The sequence below is a fragment of the Typopeltis vanoorti genome, chromosome 10 (assembly GCF_054136105.1).
Source record: "Typopeltis vanoorti isolate ZY-2024b chromosome 10, IOZ_Tvanoo_1.0, whole genome shotgun sequence".
Classification (NCBI taxonomy): Eukaryota; Metazoa; Arthropoda; class Arachnida; order Uropygi; family Thelyphonidae; genus Typopeltis; species Typopeltis vanoorti.
In genome coordinates, this window is record NC_143558.1 from 68,384,911 (window position 1) to 68,406,884 (window position 21,974).

Here is a 21,974-nt window from a genome sequence, read left to right on the forward strand (position 1 = left end):
ATTCTTAGTGGGAAGTTGAATAAGTATGCATAGGAAGGAAATCTTCTGGACTGAGTTATGGTTTGATTCCTATTAGACAGCTCATATCTGCACTACTTAGAAAGGTTATTTATAAATTAAAACCTGGTGTAAATTGGAAATGTAGATTAAATCATTGACATTGAAACCGTTGACAACACAAGATAATTAGCTACTAACAGTTTTAGTTATTTACTTTCATCATGTGGAAAAAAAATTAAATAAACTTAAAACAATAGATTCATTCATATTTTATAGCCAGATACAGAAATAAACTTTAAAATTTGAAAATTTACCAGAGACCTTATGAGAAAGTTACTTTCACCATCAAAGTTGCCTTGGTTTGCTCTACTTAAAAGACACAAAGTCTAGTCAAGGAATCTGCATGTACATATTTTATTGGGTGTAAATAAAAGGCAAACATACAGGCTCTTAGGTAGAACTAATGTGTTTTAACTAGTGCAAACCAGGATAACTCTGATGCTTACTGTTATATTCTCATAAGCTTTCTGGTAAAATTTTGAATATTTTTTACATATTTTCATATATTTGGTCATAAAATATGACAGATCCATAATATCCTCTGATTATACTGCTTATGATAAGTGACGACCTATGTCCTCTAAGAGTGGAGGCTTTGGAAGGCAGTGAGACAAATGATTTTGAGAGCATATGGTGTGAGGTAGAGGTGGGCAAGACAGAATATTTAGTGGGGTGTTGCTACAGACCCAGGAGCACAGAGGATGGGGACCAGGAGATGTTTAGACAGTTAAGTTTGGCAAGTGCAAGAAGAATGATTGTTATGAGAGATTTTAACTACAATAATATAAATTGGAGAGAGGAAGATGCATGTAGCAATAGGGGAATTTCTAGAATTCTTGAGGGACAAATTTCTTAGGCAACATATAACAGAGGGAACAAGAGGTTCAAGAGTTTTGGATTAGATTATAGCATCAGAAGAGTTGATAATAACTGAGATGACATCTCTCCCACCAGTTGGAGAGAGTGACCATATGTTTTGAGTTGGAAAATGAACAGACACGCAGGAATATCAAAGAGACGGGAACTTATGTGGAATTATAAAGCAGGTGATTATAATAGTCTTAGACGTCAACTTCGGGAAGTTTCCATGGAGGGAGGAATTGGAAGGCCGGGATATCATTAGTGCGTGGGAAATTGTGAAAGAATATTTGTTAGCTGCAAGGGTAAGTTGTATACCACGAGTGAGGAAGAGGACACAATTTGGAGTAAAGTGGATGACAAACAATATTAAACAGGAATTGCATGCAAAAAAAAAGCTATGGAAGAGATATAAGGTGAAGAGAAGATGCATGAAGAATATAAGACACAAGCCAGAAGAGTGACTAGTGTGGTAAGGAAAGCGAAACTGGAATATGAGAGGAGATTGGCCCTAAGATCCAAAGAAAATCCTAGGGAATTTTTTAGCTATGTGGCCAGTAAGAGGAGAAATGACTGTGGAAGAATGATATTGTGGGATAAAAATGGGAATAGAGTGACTGATGCAGAGGACATAGCGGAATTGTTCAATGAACACTTTATTGGAGTATTTCATCCTAGAGGAGTCAGTTTTAAAGCTAGAGGGATAGGGCAGGTTTGAGGTTTAGAGGTACAGCAAGAGAGTGTGTTTCGGATACTGAGTACTCTGGATGTCAGTAAAGCTTTGGGACTGGATGGTATTTCACCACGAGTTTTGAGAGAATGTGCTAGGGAACTGACAGTGCCTTTCACCTGGCTTTTCAATGAAAGTCTGGCTGCGGGAAAGTGCTCAGGGAATGGAAGGAAGGTAAGATAGTGCCATTGCATAAGGGTGGTAACAGACTGGAAGTGTCTAATTATAGGCCAGTTTGTGTGTCATCAGTAGTTGTTAAGATCTTGGAGAAAGTAGTGAGGGACCGTATACAGCATTGGGCAGATGAGGGTAATGTTATCTGTGAGAGTCAACATGGATTTGTGAAGGGGCACTCTTGTTTTAGCAGTATACTGGCCTTTTAATAAAGTTACAAGAACATTAGATGAGGGAAAGGCATATACTGCAATTTTCTTAGACTTAGCGAAGGCATTTGACAGGGTGCCACATGATAAGCTGCAGCACATGGGTCTGGATGTCAGATTGGTCAACTTGATTCAGGATTGGCTGTCTGATAGGTATCAGAGAGTTGTGTATGGTGGAGCAGTTTCAAGGAGGCAGAGGGTTACAAGTGGGGTCCCACAGAGCTCAGTACTAGGACCTATATTGTTTAACCTTTATATCAATGACATTGCCAGCGGATTGCAAGGGGATATTCAGTTGTTTGCAGATGATGCGAAGCTGGGAAGGATTATTAGTAATAGTGCGGATGTGGTAGCCCTGCAAGAGGATTTGAATAAGCTAGATAGATGGGCAAATGAATGGAGGTGTCAGTTTAATGCAGCAAAATGTAAGGTCTTGAGGTTTGGGAAATATCGATGGGATGCTGCATACTCTATGGGAGTTATACTGGAGGAAATAGGGGAGACAATAGATCTGGGGTTGATGATTGATAGAAACCTGAAATTTAGGGGGACATATTGCAAAGGTGGTGAAGGTAACACAGAGGATTGCTGCAATTATGAGAAGGACACTGACCTGCAGAGATAAAAGGGTTATCATTCCGTTGTATAAGTCTCTGATCAGACCACACTTAGACTATTGTTCTCAGATTTGGTCCCCAGGATTTGAAGGGGATAAATTAACTGTGGAAAGGGTACAGAGATGGATGACAAAGATGGTTTCAGGACTGTACAGTTTTGGTTATGAGGATCGGCTGAGGGAATGTGGACTGCAGAGTTTGGTGGATAGAAGAAGGAGAGGTGATATGATTGAGACTTTTAAACTGTTGAGAAGTGGTTACAGGGTTGCCACTGGGGAGTTCTTTCGCTTGGTTGAACAGCAGGAAGGAATGATGACAAGGGGCCATCCCTGGAAGTTATGAAAGGAAACTGTGAGCAAGAGGGTGAGGAGTGGTTTCTTTGCATGGAGGGTGGTTGAACTGTGAATGCATTGCCTGATGGAGTGGTGAGAGCGAGAACGGTCAATGAGTGTAAGGACTGGTATGATAAACTTTGTGTTTCTTAAGGGGGGGGGGGGCTCCCCTTGATGAGTCTTGACAGACTTTATATTCTTAGGAAAGGACCTCCCATGGTGAGTCTTTTGACTCCATGGAGGCCTGAATAATAATAATATTTAGACTTACAGGTCATTCTTGCTGACCCACTTTCAGGTCATTGTTCATCTTATAAACTCCCAGTCATTTCAAATCTTTAATCCAAAATTTAGTTTTAGATAGTAACAATATCATGATAATCTTTGATATTACTTCTCTTTTTACCAATATCCCTCTTTCTGACAGTTTAAATTTACTAAAAAATATGTTTCCCCCTGGTATAACTGATCTTTTGAATTTTACTATTCATTCTGGCTAATTCACATGATACAACTTATAAACAGATTGAGGGTACAGGCATGGACTCTACTGCTCTAGCCAATTGATATATGGTGCATTTTGAAAATCATGCTCTTGATACTGCTATTCTGAAACTTTCTATCTGGCTGAGATACACTGATGATGTGTTATCTGTTTGACAGCACCCCAGAATCCAATTCACTATAGGAAAAGAAAATCATAATAGCCTGCCTTTTTATTATTATTATTATTATTATTACGGGCAACTCCAAGGAGTTGACAGACTCATCGAGGGAGGCCCTAAATATTCTAGATACTCTAATCACATTTTCCCGATGTCACCTTTTCTTTCTCAGTTTACAGAAAATTTAACCAGTTAGATAGACACATACACAAACTTTCCCATCATCCTCCTCCTCCCTTCGCTCAACAATATGGCATTATCAAAACTTTTGTTCATAGAGCCTCTAATCTATGTTCTACCCAGGCCGAACTTAGCTGAACTCTCCGTTATTCGCAAGACCTTGTCCAATGGTTACAATGCCAAAAAGATCAATAAATTAATTGTTCCTCACATCCCTCTCAACATGCTAACTATAGTAATACTTTCATTGTTTCATATATCCAGGCATCTCAAAAAAAAATAGCTAGAACTAAACTACAATCTCTGCACTGCATTCAAACCTCATCCAAAGCTGGCTGATCTCATCTGCTCTCCTAAGGATTTCCTATCTTTTCTATCTGTTCCAGGTGTTTATAAAGGTCCTTGTTTTTACATCATATCATATTATTATTAGCAGTAGTATTATTATTTTGTGACACCTCCAAGGAGTTTAGAGACTCATTGAGGGAGGACACCCACTCTACACCTCTTCATCTCCACCACCTACACTGATCTGCTACTACCATCGTCATCTACATCAAAGCCATCTACTACCCACCACCACCTAGTATTTTTCATCTGTAAATTGCTTGTGTTCTGAAGCTGATTTGTCTGTATGTGGGATGAAAAACCCAAGTTTTTCAGGAGAAAAAACTCTGTTACCTCCATATAAGATTGGCTAACTCACCTTCAATTAAAAAAAAAAACATATAAAGATTCTTTTTGTCACGACGAGAATTGAACTTGGGCCTTTTCCAGCCAAAGGGCACAATGTGCCATCGTTCTTGTTCTTCCAATTGCTACAGAGGCATAATATAATATATAATCATATTATATATTATATTATGGTTACAGAGAGATCTGCAAACATCTGCCTAGAGCAGGGGTCACCACACTTCTTTGACCGTCGACCCCTTCAAGAGTTTCTTGATGTTTTATCGACCCCCTCTATTTTACTATTACGTAATTATAATAGGACAAGCAAAGAAGATGCTTATGTGAGTTTTTAGATTGTTTATTTTATAGTTATATACGTACAGTATTTATTGTATGTATAATATAGTCTATATTATAATATTACTATTACTACTACTATCACTAGTAATATTACTGGTATTACTAGTGGTATTAATATCACTGGTATTACTACCAGCCCTTCTCAATTCTTCAACATAGAGAAGTTTAGTTCATGAATGAATAATGATTGAATTATAATATGTATGTTGATGAATTTTAGAACATTAATGCTCACTTGTATGTCGATGTCAATAATGAGACTGGGATCGATACGTTTAAGTATAAGTAAATAAGCAACCGCCCACATGTTGCCATCTCGCTCCCACTGCTCCGGCCGGGTGGGAACCACCGAGATTCATTTATTGGTAAATATGTCATTTTGGCCTACTTGATTGGCCTCCATAACTATTTTCATGACCTTGCTCCATCTTACAGGTCCTATTCATGTCACTGTTCCTACGATTCACTCTTAATTGCGTTGTCATTCAGGATGGAGGTAATCCAAGTTAACCGAATTAAATATTACCCGTACAGTATTATCGACTCCTGAGCCCGAATCGACCCCCTAACAATGTTATATCGTCCAATTTGACGACCACTGGCCTAGAGGAACATAAGAATTACATCTGCAGCCATAAGTATGGTTAATCAGGTCTAGCTGACCATGCCTTGGATACCTTGCATAGAATCAAATGGAAGAAAACTACTATGCTTCATCACAACAGATATAAATTTGAAAGATTTTTTTTTTTTTTAGAATGAGCAGCATATTTAAAAAAATCAACATAATCAAAACAAGATTTGGGAAATTTTAATTCTTACTCCTCTGCCCAACAACTCAGAATAGCCAACAGCATAGAGGCACCCCCCCCCTCATAAGACTTTAGGCTTTGAGCTTAAATTTTTTCCACTTATTGCTTTGTGTGATTTTGTATGGATTTTTGCAATGTTAATATTGCTTTCCTGATGATGTCTCAGTGACAGGCGAAATATAGGATTTATGAAACTTGTGTTTAATATTTATATGCACTGTATTTTTTCATTAAATCTTATAATTAGCATAATATCCTCCATTTTAATATGTTGCCTATTCCAAATTGAAAGCCTTCAGCTCTATACCTATTTAGCCATGTATTATGTACACAAAATGACTCTAGATAGATGTTGTTGCTAGTTGTAAGTCAGAGTACTGCAACCACTTATCTATGGAAAGTGTAACTCGAATCCATGTCAGTCAAGGACTTATTGTACATATAAATATAGCACATTCTTCACATTTATCTTGTTTTATTTATCTGAAATATATAACTTTCTCATTGAGAATTCAAGTTGTAATCTTATAATAAAAGTTTAAATCTCTGTGCCATTTAGTGCCTCAAATAAAGATGATGAGTTCATGCTGAGTTATGAAATTCCTCTTCCTAAGGTGAATTCCATGCCTAAAGTGGAATTTGAATCCATAAACTATTGGTTGGAGTTCAGAAGCACTATTCACTCAGTCTGCTTGACCTGTTTTTATCTATTATTTCTTAATTTTATGTTGTCTTAGTAAGTATTATTAATATAAATTAAAATGAAAACTTAAAGATTATATGTAAAAATATTACAGATTTTGTTTTACTTTTTTTTTTTATTTCAGGGAGCATCAGGAGCATTAACAGTACTTATGAAAGATGCTATTTATCCAAACTTGATGCAGACACTTGAGGTAACAAAAATTCTAGCAGGAAATTTTTTTATTGTCACAAAAAAAAACTGTCAGTAGAAATTAAGATGAGCTCTATTCTGAAAAATTGTTTCATTCCTTATGAATATTCTCTACTCATTAACATCTCTCTCTCCTCTCTCTCTCTCTCTCTCTCTCTCTTCTCTCCTCTCTCTCTCTCTCTCTCTCTCTCTCTGTCTTTTCCCCCCCCCTGCAAATTACTCACAATGAAAGTAACATCAAAATTTACATGATTTCTTTTTTGTTTTATTCAGCCTAAAGATAAAGTCAATAGTAAATTTTTGAGGTTATTTTTTTGGAAAACTCTTAATGATAGATAATGCTTAACAGATTTGTTTAAACCATATATTGATATCTAGTGAAGAAAAAAAAATTAAAAAAACATTGCTTTGTCCCCCTTATGAATTATCCATATTTTTGCATAAACAAAAAAAGTTCTGCATAAACAATTGTTTATGCACAACTTTTTGGTATATGGCTAATCCCTAAAATAAAAAATGTACAAGGGAATGTAAAACTAGTTACTTAATCACAATAAAATACCTTTTCATTAAATATGAGAATTGAAAAGAAAATTAAAATTCATGCAAAGCAATTAAAATTATGATTAAAGCAAAGATTTAATTTCTCTCTGCCTAAAAAAAATTTGATAATTCTTGTTCAGTTATGCTAAACAGAAAATTATATTCTTCTTTTAATTCTTTATCCAAGCATGAGTAACAAAGTTTGCATGTGATATATCTTCATGGCTACTTATATATGAATGACCTCGCATCCGATTGGCAGAGTAATATGCACTTCAAAAGGAAATGTGTCATAATCCTATAATGCACAGCAGACTTACATTTGGAATATATAATTTTCTTATAATTTCATGTGCTGTATATTATGGAAAGCTTCACCAGACTTTCAACCTTTTACTTGGAGCTAGAACCATATAGATATTGAGAGCTAAATCCATGCTATAGGCATATTTTTCATATGCAAGAAGCAAAATAGTATCACCATATTATTAAAATGCCCTGAATTAGAGGTTATGGAAAGTTTTTTTTTTCATTTGGTTGCAAAGTTAAATATACTAGTTCTGGCTCGATATACAAATTAGCCTAGTCGTCTAGTCATGGAGATACTAATGTGCAAACTGTATTATTGTTATTATTATCTTCATCATCAAACCTCCATAGAGTCAACACTCATTGTGGGAGGTCCTACTGGCACACACACACACACACACACATAGTTTATCATACTGTACTTTATATGAAACTGTACTCACTAGGCTCTCAGGCAATGCATCACAATCATTCTCTCCCCCCAAACTCTTGCACCCTTCTTATATAATGGCCTCTTGTTCTTTCTCCTGTCTTCTTCACATTCTGTGAAGAATCTCACCTGCATTAATCTGCTAAGAAACCCTTACCAACTTATATGTCTCAGTCATATCTCCCTTTTATCCACTAGACTCTGTAAATTGCATTTTCTCAATCTTTCTTCATCTTAACATTCCAGAGACCAGAAACCACCTTAGTCAATTATCTCTGGACCCTTTCCAATATTTCGTCATTATTTTGAAAACCAGGTGACCGAATCTGTGCAGAGTAATGTGGCCTGATCAAGGCCTTATACAATGGAATCATAACATCCTTTACTACATGTCAGTGTCCCCTGCATAATTACTATAATCTCTTGTGCTATCCTCATAATTTTAGATGTGTCCTCAAGATTTTAGATTCTTATCCATTATCATCTTCAGATGTCTTATTTCCTCCATTTCCTGTATCACCACCAATTGTATACTCAACATACCATCCTCACTTCTGAATTTTAAAACCTTACACATTACAACATTGAACTGGCAATACCTACTCACTTGTCCATTCACCAAATCTATTGAAGTCTTCTTTCAGAGCCACATCTTTTCTACTCCCATAATTCTTCCCAACTTTGCATTATTTGCAAACTTCATATCACCATTCAAACCTATTTCATCCAACCCCATCCATTCCAGTTTAATTGACAGCCTTGTCATGTGTCAGTCTATCAAAGGTCTTTTCAGAATATAAATATATCATCCGTGTGTATGTCTCCCTTATCCAGTACATTTATTACCGTGTTATATAAGTAAGTAGGTTGCTAAAATACAATCTTTCTTCAGCAAACCCATACCCTCTGGTAAAGAGAATGCTGTTGCTGTTTTCAACCTTTTTCTGAATCTTGGTCTTCACTAACCTCTCTAACACTTTAACAACTCCAGTCATACAGATTGTCCTATAATTTGATTCTTGAGTCTTGCTACCACCCTTATAAAGCAGAACAATCTTGTCCTCCTTCCACTTCTTTGGAATTTGACCCCATGTTTAAGCTCATATAAAAAATAAAAAATACATCAAATCTGTTGTTAACTTAGGGTTCCCATTCATCCCGTTTTTCCCGGGACAGGTGCTTTTTTATAAAAATGTCCCGAGTTAATTCCAAAAGTCCCGCTTTTTTATGTATCCTTCAGGAATAAATGGATAAACGGATTTTATCTTGTTTTTAGTACCAATTTCTATTACAATGTTGATAATAATAAATTTTATTTATTTATTATTTATAATAATAATCATTAGTATTATAAATAATATAACTAACTAATAATAACTAATAGTAACTAATGGCGATGTTATTTGATCAATACTTTGCGTGTTATAATTTTTATCGTTTTCTACCCCTATAATGCCGAAACATAAGTGCAGTATTAATGATTATATTAGAAGAGAATTTCCTTTCATTAAAGGTGTAGATGAAAATGTGGAATGTACTTTATGTAACTGTAAATTTTGCATTTCGCATGGTGGTTGGTCAGACGTAGTCAGTCACGTGAAAACAAAAAAACATAAAGCTGCTGTTCGAAGTAATTCTTCCAACTGCAGTATAAGTAACTTTTTAATTGTGAAAACCAAGAGTGAAAGGGAAAAAGAGTTATCACTGGCAGTGCAGGAAGCAACCTTCGCGTATCACACAGCGGTGCATAACCACAACTTTAACTCCATGAACTGCACAACAACCATCGTGAAAAAAATTTTCAACAATAAATTCAGGTGTTCGCAAACAAAGTGCAAGGCAATAATAACCAATGTTATTGCACCATTAGCGACAAAGCAGATTGAAGAAGAGTTAAAAGAAGTTCATTTTATATCAGCACTAATCGATTCATCAAACCATTTTGACATGAAATTAGTGCCTCTGGTCATTAGATACCATCATCCAGAAAAAGATGTGAAGGTGAATGTGCTGTTGGAGTTAATTAATTTAGGTGGTGGAACTTCAGAACTTTTATTTTCTTATGTGTTGGAAGTGTTACAGAAGTTAGATCTCCTGAAAAAGGCTATTGCTATATTAGCAGATAATACAAATACAAACTTTGGTGGAAAGAAGAGAAAGGGAAAGGATAATCTGTACTTCAAAATGCAAGAAAAAACTGTGAACAATTTAACTGGAATTGGTTGCCCTGCACATGTGATACATAATGCTGTGCAGACTGTTTCAGATTGCTTATCTATCGAACTTCAGTTAATAATTAACAAGATTTACCAACATTTCCACATATATCGTGTACGAGTTTAGGAACTTAAATCATTTTGTGAATTCACAAACACAGAGTATAAAACTGTTTTGGGTAGCAGCAAGACAAGATGTCTCTCTCTTTTGCCTACAATCCAGAGGGTTATTGACATGTTCCCTTCATTGAAGTCATATTTTTTTTCTATTGACAAATGTCCTATCAGTCTCAAAAATTTCTTTGAAAATCCACTTTCAATTACACTCCTGCATTTCCTTGCCAGCCAATTAAAAACCTTTTATGATACCATGAAATGTATTGAAAAGCAAGATATATAATAGTAATTGAAGTGAAAGATGAAACAAATAAACTGGTGGAAAGGTTAAATTGTAGGAAAGCAGAAAAGTTTCTTACAACTACTGTGAGAAAACAGTTGCAAGCATTAGAAAAAGAAGGACACATAACAGTTGAAAAGTTTGAAAGCTATGCAGGATTTCTACTGCACCTGTATTGAATATATTTAGGAGCGGTGTACACCATTCCTCACACCTCTTCAGTCTATGGATTGGATTAATTTGAATGGAAAGGATCCTGTGACTTGGAAGAACATACAAGAAAGCTACATATTCATGCAGACAGTGTCACCAAGTTTTACTATGAATGAAGAGGACTTATTTGATGAGTTTGTATGTGTGAAAAAATATTGTGAAAGCAAATTTGAAGTGTGGAGTGAACAGAAGTATTAAAGTGTCAGTGATAAATGGTGTGAAATGTTTGCTCATTTTACAAAGCAGGGTATAAATTCTGAAGTATTAAATGTCTAGTTAGTTTTTGTTTAGCACTGCCAGGAACTAATGCAGCTTTTGAATGTGTTTTTTCATTAATAAATGCTCTCTGGATAGATGAAAAAAACAGACTTAATCATTAATCAGACAAAAATTGCAAAAGAAATGCAATAGCTTTGTGAATAGGAAGAGAAGGGATATGATTGAGACATGTAAGTTGGTTAGGGGTGTTACTAGGTTAATGTAGAAGAAATTTTGCACAAAATGGAAGAAGAAAGTAGAATGGGAAGAGAGTGCGAACAAGGGAATGAGAAGTGGGTCTTTGCATAGAGAGCAGATTGCTGAGTGGAATATATTACCTGACATTGTGGTGAATGTCGACACATTGAATAAGTTTAAAGCACAGTTTAATGAAATTTGTATGTGACAGTGTATTGTACCTCCCACAATGAGCCATTTAACTCCATGGAGGTCTGCAGAAAAGTTCACACCTACAAGTTCTAAGTTTGAGTCAACTTTTTGTATGATTGCTTCTTTAAATTCATCCTATGCTTCCTTTAATATTATCATTAAATCATCCTATGATTTAATAATAATAGATTAATAATAATCTATTATTATTAAATCCTATGCACCATAGAAAACTCATAAAAAACAAAAACGACAGTATTTTTTTTAGTCATCCAAGCAATTTTAAAAACAGCGGCTAAGAAATAACCAATATGTATCCCACTATGACAAAAAATTATGTTCTCAGTAAGGAAAACTATAAATTGAATAAAATAAAATAAATAGAGAATGGGAAGTATGTCATCTTTCATAGTTGTACTACTGTCATAGTACAAATAATAACATATCTAGTATTATTATTATTATTATTGTTATTACGGGCGACTCCAGGGAGTCCTTAGACTCATCGAGGGAGGCCCTAAACATCATGTCCACACTATACGACATTTTCACAGTATCTATCATACCTTGCCTTGAACTCACTCACCATCATAGCACCAACAACAGACTCTGGCAGCTTATTCTACTCATTTATCACTCTAAAAGTAAAGAACTCAGCTCTAACACCCTTGCTAACCACACTCTTGCCCAGCTTCCATAGGTGTCCCCTAGTTCTCCCATGACCAGTCATGGTTCTCAAAAAAATCCTCTGAATTAGTCCTATATAAACCCTTTAGCAATTTGAATGTCTCAGTCATATCTCCCCTTTTCCGCCTATCAACTAATTTCTGCAACCCACAAATCTTCAACCTATTCTCATAAGGTTCATTCCATAGACCTGCTATCATCTTGGTCACTCGCCTCTGGATCCCCCTCCACCTCCTCCCCATCAAGAAGAAACCTAGGTGACCAAATCTGGGCACAGTAGTCGAGATGAGGTCTTATCAAGGCTCGGTACAGAGGTACAATAATTTGCTTGTCTCTGCTCGTAAAAGTATTTTTCAACAACCAAGTGAGTTGATGAGCTGATTTAGCCACTTTTGCAATGTGCCCCCTAAACTTCATCTCTCTATCTACCAACACTCCCAAGTCCCTGGCCTCATCAATCTCCTGGAGTACAGTTCCACCAATGTGGTATACTGCTGCTAATCTTTTCGCCTCAAAATGCATAACCTTACATTTTGTCACATTAAATTGACATCCATTCTCCTTAGCCCAACACTCCAATCTATCCAAGTCGTCCTGCAAGATTTTGACATCTTCTGCATTCACTATTGCCCTACCCAACTTTGCATCATCAGTGAACAAATGAACTGTTCCTCTTAGATCCTTCCCTATATCGTTAGTGAACAAATTAAACAGCAGTGGTCCAAGAACAGAACCCTGCCGCACACCACTAGTCACAGGCCGTCTTTTGGACTCTACTCCTGAATAAACTACTCTCTGGTATCTCTCCATCAACCACCCTCCTATCCATCTCACCAACCCTATATCCATTCCCATATGTTGCAGTTTACGGATTATACTTCCATGTGGTATCCTGTCAAAGGCCTTAGCCAGGTCCAGCAGTATCACTGTAAACCCATTACTCTTATCTAGTTCAGCCCTCACTGTGTTATAAAACCTGAGCAAGTTACTGAGACATGATCTACCCTTCACAAAACCATGCTGTCCCCCCATAGTGTATCTCATTTTCATCAATCCATTTCTGTATTTTTTCCTTGACTACTTCCTCCAAGACCTTGACAACGACTCCTGATATGCTGATCGGTCGGTAATTTGCAACAGTAGTCTTGGATCCACCTTTATGCAGTGGAACTATTTTCCCCTCTTTCCACCCCTTCGGGACTAAACCAGACCCGAGACTCAGATTAAACAATAAAGTCAAGGGCACTGACAATTCTTTAGTCGCTTCACGTAAGACCCGTGCTGATATACCATCCAATCCCACAGATGTATTCACATTAAGGTTCTGTAATAGACTATTCACCTCCACTTCATTCATCACAATTCCCATATAAACTAATGGTTCTTTCATTTTTCCAATGTCACCACCTGGATGATATACTCTTGCAAAGTGCTCGCTCAGTAATTCCACTATATCGACTGATTCAGTGACCTCCTTACCATCATCATTCCTTAAAATCGTTCTGCCGTGTACAGTTTTTTTTTTTTTTTTTTTTTTTGCTTGCAGCATATTTGGGATTCTCTTTAGCTTGCATAGTTAGTTTCCTTTCATAATCCGCTTTTGCTTTTTTTACCACACTCATTACCTTTCTGGCCTGCACTTTATACCGTTCGTGTGCCTGCAGGTCACCTTTCTCTTTAAATTCCCTCCACAGTTGTTTCTTTTTTTTGCAGCTCAAGCTTAATGGTGTTATTCATTCATTTAACTCCTACTTGTTTTACTATTCGGACCCTAGGTATACAATCAGCCATAATCCTGTAAATGCTCCTTGACCACTTCCCATGCTCTATCGACATCCAGCCCTTGCAGTTTTACATACCATGGCACTGAACCAAGCAATCTCCTAAGCTTGTCATACTTGCCAGCATGGTAATTCCACATATATACCGTGTCTTAATCGAAAATTCCACACCTTTAGCCACCTCCCAGGTCAAGACCTTGTGATCACTCTCACCAATAGGTGGCAACATGGTCATATTCATTACAGTCAAATTCTCAGATGCTATTACTATGTTACGCACTCTCAAACTCCTAGTATTTTCAATTACATGCTGTCTCAGATAGTTATTCCTTAATAATTGAATAAAATTCAATTCCTTTCACACATGTGTCCTCTCCTCCTTCCAATCAATGTTACCATAGTTGAAATCCCCCATAATAATTACCCTCCTTCCACTCATTGCTTCTATTTGCTTATGCGTACTATCTCCACCATCTATTCCATCACCTGGTTTATAGCGGCACCCAACTGTATATTTTGTTCTGCCAGTCTCAATCTCACACCAAATAGCCTCAAATGAGCTCTTTTCACTATCCTGCAATACAACTTCAATTCTCCTTGGCTGCAGTTCATCAGCTATCCTCAATAACACTCCCCCCCCCCATTTTATTCTCTCTGTCTTTCCTACACATTCTATCCCACTAACTATACCATCTTCCATCAGCCATGTTTCACTAATGCCAATAACCTATGACCAGGAAGAGCCATCAAGGCCAAAAATTCTTCCTTCTTGTTCCTAATACTCCTGGCATTAGCATACGTGAAATGCAGAGGTCCCACCCCTATCTTGATGCATTATTCTAACTATCCCATTCCGATTTCTTGTCCTTAGTACTGGCTCGGGTACATTATATACATTCTTACACTCATCTGTCTCACTGATGTCCGCATATCCACTCCTCCCCCCCCCTTGGTAGTTCTAGTTTCCCTGGTTCTGCACATCCATTTTCACTTCATTCAGCAACACTTTTTCCAGCTCTGTACACCAAATGCATTCAAATGCAGGCCATCCATTTTGTATAAATCCTAGTATTATATAAGTGACTGTTATCCTAGTACCATTGACAACATATACACCGAAGAGCCAAAACATCATGACCAGCGGGTCTTCATGCAAATCGAAGCAACTGCAGGAAACTGACACCTCATGTACAGGTCATGTAACAGTATAAATAATGGTATAAAAGAAAAATAGGCAAAATAGCCATAAAAATAAATAAATAACACCTGATACTGCACTCTGTTAATCAGTGTTATTCTTGTTCTTCAGATGAGAAAGGCAGCAGACTTAAGCGAGTTTGACAAAGGCCAAAATGTGATAGCCAAACTACTTTGTCAGAGCATTTCTGAGATGGCAAGGCCTTTGGGGTGCTCATAGTCAGTCATGATGAGTACTTTCAAAAAGTGGTCCGAGGAGGGAAAAACCACAAACCACCGACAAGGTGTGGGCCAACCATGGCTCATCAATGCGCGAGGTGAGCAAAGACTATCCTGGATGGTACAAGCCAACAGAAGGCTTGTACCATCTGGGATAGTGTGTGGTATAACACACAGTATATCAAACCCTGTTGAAAATGGAACTGTGTGGTCACAGGCTGCTTCAAGTACCCATGCTAATCTCTATTTACTGTCAAAAGCATCTCAAATGGGCACATGAGCATGAAAACTGGACTTTGCATGAGTAGAAAAAGGTTGTCTGGTCCGATGAATCTCATTTCCTGTTGCACCATGTACACAGCCGAATGCATTTGCATTGTTTACATGTTGGCACCAGGATGTACCTTGGGATGAAAACAAGCCAGTGAAGGCAGTAAATGCTTTAGGCAATGTTCTGCTGGGATCCCTGGGTCCAGTTGTACTTATGCAGGAAACTATGGCGTCTACCACCTACCTAAACATTATTGCAGGTTAGGTACATCCATTCATGGCAACAGTATTCTCCACTGGTTGTGCATTCTTTCAACAGGATAATGCAGCATGCCACACTGCCTGGATTGTGTAAAAATGGTTCTCGGAACGTGAAGAAGACTTTTAGATATTGCTCTGACCTCCAAATTCCCCAGATATTAATCTCTAAAAATTCAGCTGTAGTTTGTGTTGGAACAGCACTTCTACTCTGCTGTGGCTCAACCACATAGTTTACAAGAGTTAAAGGAATTACTGGTTACATGTTGATACCAGATACCATAAGAAACCTTTGAAAATCTTGTAGCATTAATGCCTTGCTGGATAAGAGCTGTTTTGGCAGAGGACCAACATCATATTAAGTAGGTAGCCATAATGTTTTCACTCTGCAGTGTAGATAGTATATAAGGATGCAGGAAAAAACTAACAAACTCAATATTTAAGTTCTTCTGGGAGTGGACAATGAATAGAAATAGAAAAAGAAAGCTCTTATACAAAAGAAAATATGAAAGGAATTACAAAGCACAATAGATCTCTGACCCATCTACCCAATATACTATTCATTCCATCCTCTGCAGCTTGTACACCAACTTATCATGAGTAATCTATCAAATGCTTTTGTCAAAAGTCCAAGAATATCACTTTATATACTTCTTCCTTATCCAACACACTTGTTACCTTATCATAAAATGCAAGTAAATTGCTAAAACAAAACTTACCCTTTACACATCCATGCTGACTATCGTAAAGAATCCTATATCCATCAGTCGATTTCTGTATTCTATTCATAATTAACCTCTCCAATACTTTGGCTATAACTTCAGATATGCAGACTGAATTGGAAACTTCTGTCCTAGAACCAAGATTTCTTCTTGATACTGTATTTATGTTGACTGCTGTACTAGTGATGTCAGCTTTTTTCTTGGAAAGTCAGGGTTGCAACATCGACAATTTATCGCCGACAATGGTGTGTTTTTTGAGTATATCGGTGATGAAATGATGAATGCAACATCATTTTCTAATCCCCCCCCTGTGGAGTATACGCCCCACGTTGGGAAACACTGTATTAAAGTAACTGATATAACCACAAGACAGAACATATTAGTAGCAGAGTTATGAAGGTAACTTATGTTCTTATATCCCCATATGTTCTTTCTTCTGGTTATATCAGTTGTATTAATATAATTTTTGTTCTAGGTGTTTATTAGAAGGTGTTTAACATCTGCCCCCCCCATAAGTCTAAATTGTAATTTTGTGTATGAAATATTTGTACTTTCTATCAAACTCTATTACTTTGTTTATTATGTAATTTTTGTTGCTTTATAGTTATGTCACAGGTGCCTTTAAAGATTAAATAGATCATCTTCCTGTACTCCAATTCTAAGTTCTCGCTTATAGTTGAAATATAGAGTAGGTACTGCTGTGTATAATTTCCTGTTTACACCATGTAATTGTAGCATTTTGAACAGCATTTCTCTCAGCACCTTGTCATATCCCTTTTCCAGATCTACAAAAGTGAAATACTGATCCTTATTATATGTCAATTTTTTCTCAAATCTTTAATTTAAAGTGAAAGTCTAATCCTGCAGCTCTTTTTTCCTGAATTCAGCCCATTCTTCATAATTTTTTCTTAACCTCTTCTAGCATAGCATGCATGCAGAAATCTTCCCTGGAACACTCAGTAAGGAAATTCTTCTGTAGTTCTCATCCAGTTTTTTTTTTAAATCACTGATTAAGTGTTAACATCCATGCTGCATGCGTTTGTGTAACGGTTCCTATGAATTTGATATTTTTTCATCTTTCAGTTATGTATTAATTCCTAACTTAAGCTCATTTTTGATTTTACTCTGTTATGTGTAAATTTATCTGGCCCAGAAGAAGCCACCAGTTAATGTGGTAAAACTAGTAGGCTAATAGTTTGTATCAAAATCTCTGACCTATTAAACCTATTAAATTTTTTGTATATTGATACAGAAGGTAACAAAATGTTCTGTCATCTCCAGAACATTTTGTTACCTTCATGACATTTATCTTCTATGTTCTTATTGAGGTCTTCCCATGGCTTTTGTTTGTGGTTAAACATAACCTAGTTGTTAAACATAACTTACTGGATTAGCCATGGGTAGCCCACTCTCTCCTTCTTCTGCTGACTTATTCATGGAAGACCTAGAGGATAAAATCTTATCCAACTTATAACCTAGTTGTCTTACATTTTCTCCTATATTCTCTCGGAACACAGGCTGAAGATTTACTACAAACTTTTGTTATGATTCCTTCTGTTCCAGAACTGCCTCTTTAACTTCTTGTTTGTGCTATGAAGTTCAGATTTTTCTATCCTTGCAAATAATTTCACCACATACCTCTCTGGTTGAATCAATCAGTGTGTTCTTGAGATTTCTGTCAGCGAGTCTCCATGGTTTGGTTCTTGTTTTCAAACTTTTATTTTTTTCTGCAATAACATATTTTGAGTTTAAAGTTCATCTCTGAAATCTGCTTGACTTTGATTCATTTAAAAACTTTGGTACATGCTTTTCTTTCAATATATTTATTATTATTCTGTTCAAAACAAAATGATGGCTATTTTCTGTTTCAACTCTCCTGTACACTCTTGTGTCCTGTACTAGAAAGGAGGAGGGAGTTCTTCTAATGATAGCAGGGGATTTATATCATACACAAGGTAGACATGAAAGAAGAAAATAGTGGCAATAGTTTTTAGGTAGTATAGTGTGAGTTGGAGGTCGACAGGAATTCATATTTAATTACATGTTTCTATAGACCAGGTAATTTTGGATTACCTGGACAACTTGAATTATCTGGATAATCTGGATAACTTGAATTAGTGAACAAAGGAAGAGTGATTTTAATTATGGTGGTATAGATTGTAATGAAGAGATAGCATTTGGGAATAAAGAAAATGAATTTCTCGAGTTCTTGAGAGACAACTCTACATGCTATTTCAGGCAGCATGTAAAGGAGAGCATGCGAGGATCAAGAGTTTTTAGATCTGATCATTTCATCAGACAGTGTAATAGTGTTTGGGTTTTGCACTTCTCTCCAGTTGGTGAGAGTGATCATGAAGTAATCACTTGAGTTGTGGATAGCCATATACAGACGTGTGAAGAAAGGATGTATATGAACGTACAAGGCTGGTGATTATGACAATCTTCTAAAGATTGTCATAATCACCAGCTTGGAATGAGGACATCTTGGAGCTATAGCATGGAATGAGGAATTAAGCAGTAAGGAAATAAATGCTGCTTGGAGCTGACGAAAAAATACATACATCAATGTGCGAATGTATTACAAAGGTCAAAAGGCTGAATAAGGTAGGTGTAAAATGGATGAATGAGAGACTTAATCATGAAATCTAGAAGAAGAAGGCACTTTGGAAGCAGTACAAGATGAAAAATGGTAATAATCAGTTACATGAAGAGTATAAAGTACAAGCTAGGAGAGTGACTCTGTTAATAAGGACAACAAAAGTGCAGCATGAGAAGAAATTGGCAAATCAGGCAAGAAAAACCTAGATGGTTTTTTAGATTTGTTGCAAGTATATGATGTTAATGGATGAAAATGGTAGAATGATAACTACTACAGAAGATATTGGTGAGGTATTCAGTGATCAGTTTATAATGGTGATTCATTCTTTCTCATCAAGGTGAAATCATGAGAGACTTAATTGTAGAGGACATTGAAGGATGGCTTATTTGTGAGAGAGCGGGAGGTTTTTGAGGAAATAAATAAACTTGCTGTCAACAAGGCAATTGGCAGTAATTGGCTTGTTTAATAAGAGTCTCACAATGACAAAGTTTCAAAGAGAGTGGAAAGAAGGTAAAATTGTTCCACTGCACAAAGTGGTGATAAGGCTTTGGCTACAAATTATAGGCTGATCTGTATATCTGGAGTTGCGGTGAAGGTACTACAGAGATTGATGAGAACTACAGAGATTGATGAGAAATGCGATGGAAATTCTATCAACGTCCACTGCCATGTTCTTTCCCTCTTTATTTTTATTTTTATTTTAAAATAAAACAGGATTTAACATCTCCCTTTTAATTAGAAAAGGATTTATTTAAGCCACAACCCAAAACCTATAAAGTAATAAAATACATGAATAAAGAAATAAAAGAAAAGATAAAAATACAAACAATAGATTTAGAAAAATGGGTGACCTATTTCCAAAATCTCTGGACAGATGAGAACAATGAATTAAAATTTTATAAGACAAAGAATGACCTAATAGAAAATATCACAATGTTAGAACTGAAAAATATAATAAAGAAGATGAAAAATAGGAAAATGCCAGGAGAAGACAATATAAATATAGAACTATACAAAAATGCAGGTGAAAAATTTAATGAAAGACTTATGAAATTTTTTAATATGGTTTGGATGTCTGGAAAAACCCCTAGCTCTTGGAAAAAAGCACTGGTTATCCCAATCTATAAAAAAGGAAATAAAGACAATTGCAATAATTATAGGGGAATTAGCCTGCTGAATACAGGATATAAAATATATGCAGGAATATTAAAAGAGAAACTAAGCAGCATTGTAGAAAACAAATTACTAGAAGAACAAAACAGTTTCCGAAAAGGCCGATCCTGCATAGATCCAATTTTTACTTTAAAATTATTAATAGAAAAGAGAAGAGAATTTCAAAAAGAAACACACGTGGCATTTATTGATTATGAAAAAGCCTTTGACAAAATTAGTAGACAAAAATTGTTTAAAATATTAACTGATTTAAACATACCAAACCAACTTTTACAATCCATTCAAGAAATATATACAGGAAATAAAAAACCAGTTAAATTAGAACACACCTCAGAATGGAAAGATATATCAAGAGGAGTACGACAAGGATGTACCCTCTCACCTCTGCTTTTCAATATATATATAAATGAAATATTAACAATCTGGAAACAGCATAACCCACTTGGTATACAAATGAACCCGCAAATGAAGATAGATACGCTACTATTTGCAGATGATCAAATAATATTAGCTACATCAGAAGATGACTTACAAAGATCATTAAAATCATTAAATGATATCTCAAAGCAATATAACATGACAATATCCAATGAAAAAACAAAAATAGTGGCATTCAAAGGAGAAAACCCAATAAGAAGTAAAACAGTGATAGATAATAAAATACTAGAACAAGTAAACACTTTCAAATACTTGGGATGTGATCTATCATACGAAGAAGAAAAAGACATAGACACTAAAATATCCAACTTTGTCAAAGTAAATGGCATAATAAATAATATATTTAAGCCATCCCTGGTACAAAAACACACTAGAATCAGACTATATAATGTCTTGTCAAAACCAGCTCTACTATTATTATTATTATTATTATTATTAAACAAGACCTCATGGAGTCAAAGACTCATCTAGGAGGTCCTTTTATCTCACACACATCTCATCATACCGGGTCTTAAACACATTCAAACTCCCTGCAGACACCACACTCTCAGGCAAGGCATTCCAATCATTCACAACTCTGCACGAAAAAAACCTGCCTCTCACTCCCCTACTCACACCCTCTTTATACAGTTTCCAGGGATGACCTCTGGTTCTCCCCTGATCTCCCACTATTCGCTGTAGAACTTCTCCACCATTGATCCTATAGCAACCCCTTACCAACTTGTAGGTCTCTATCATATCTCCCCTCTTCCTTCTCTCCACTAGTCTCTGCAAATTACATCTTTTCAATCTTTCCTCATACTCGACATTCCAGAGGTCAGAAACTACCTTAGTCAGTCGCCTTTGGACCCTTTCCAACATCTCTTCATCCTTCTGAAAACCAGGTGACCAAATCTGGGCACAATAGTCCATGTGTGGCCTAATCAAAGCCTTATACAATGGAACAAGAATCTCCCTACTTCTACATGTCAGTGTCCTCCTCATCATTCCCAGAAGTCTTTGTGTTGTCTTCACAATTTTGGCGATGTGACCCCTAAATTTTAGATCCTTATCCACTATCACTCCCAGATCTCTTATTTCCTCTACTTCCAACAATATATTTTCACCAAGCATAAATTCTGCATCCCATCTTTGTTTTCCAAATTTTAAAAACCTTACATTTTGCAACATTGAACTCACATCCCCATTTGCTTGCCCAATCACTCAATTTATTCAAGTCTTCTTGCAAGGCCACAACATCTTCACTACTCTTTATGGTTCGTCCCAACTTTGCATCATCTGCAAACAACTGAATATCTCCATCCAAA

At 36.3% G+C, this 21,974-nt stretch overlaps 1 protein-coding gene across 1 annotated transcript in view; it reads left to right on the forward strand.

Moving 5' to 3' along the window:
- pug (pug C-1-tetrahydrofolate synthase, cytoplasmic) overlaps positions 1-21,974 on the forward strand; it is a 426,201-nt gene that overhangs the window by 299,757 nt on the left and 104,470 nt on the right. Inside the window, exon 19 of the mRNA XM_090399374.1 lies at positions 6,500-6,568. Coding sequence (XP_090255500.1) covers positions 6,500-6,568 — 69 coding nt within the window. The remainder of the gene's footprint in view (positions 1-6,499; positions 6,569-21,974) is intronic.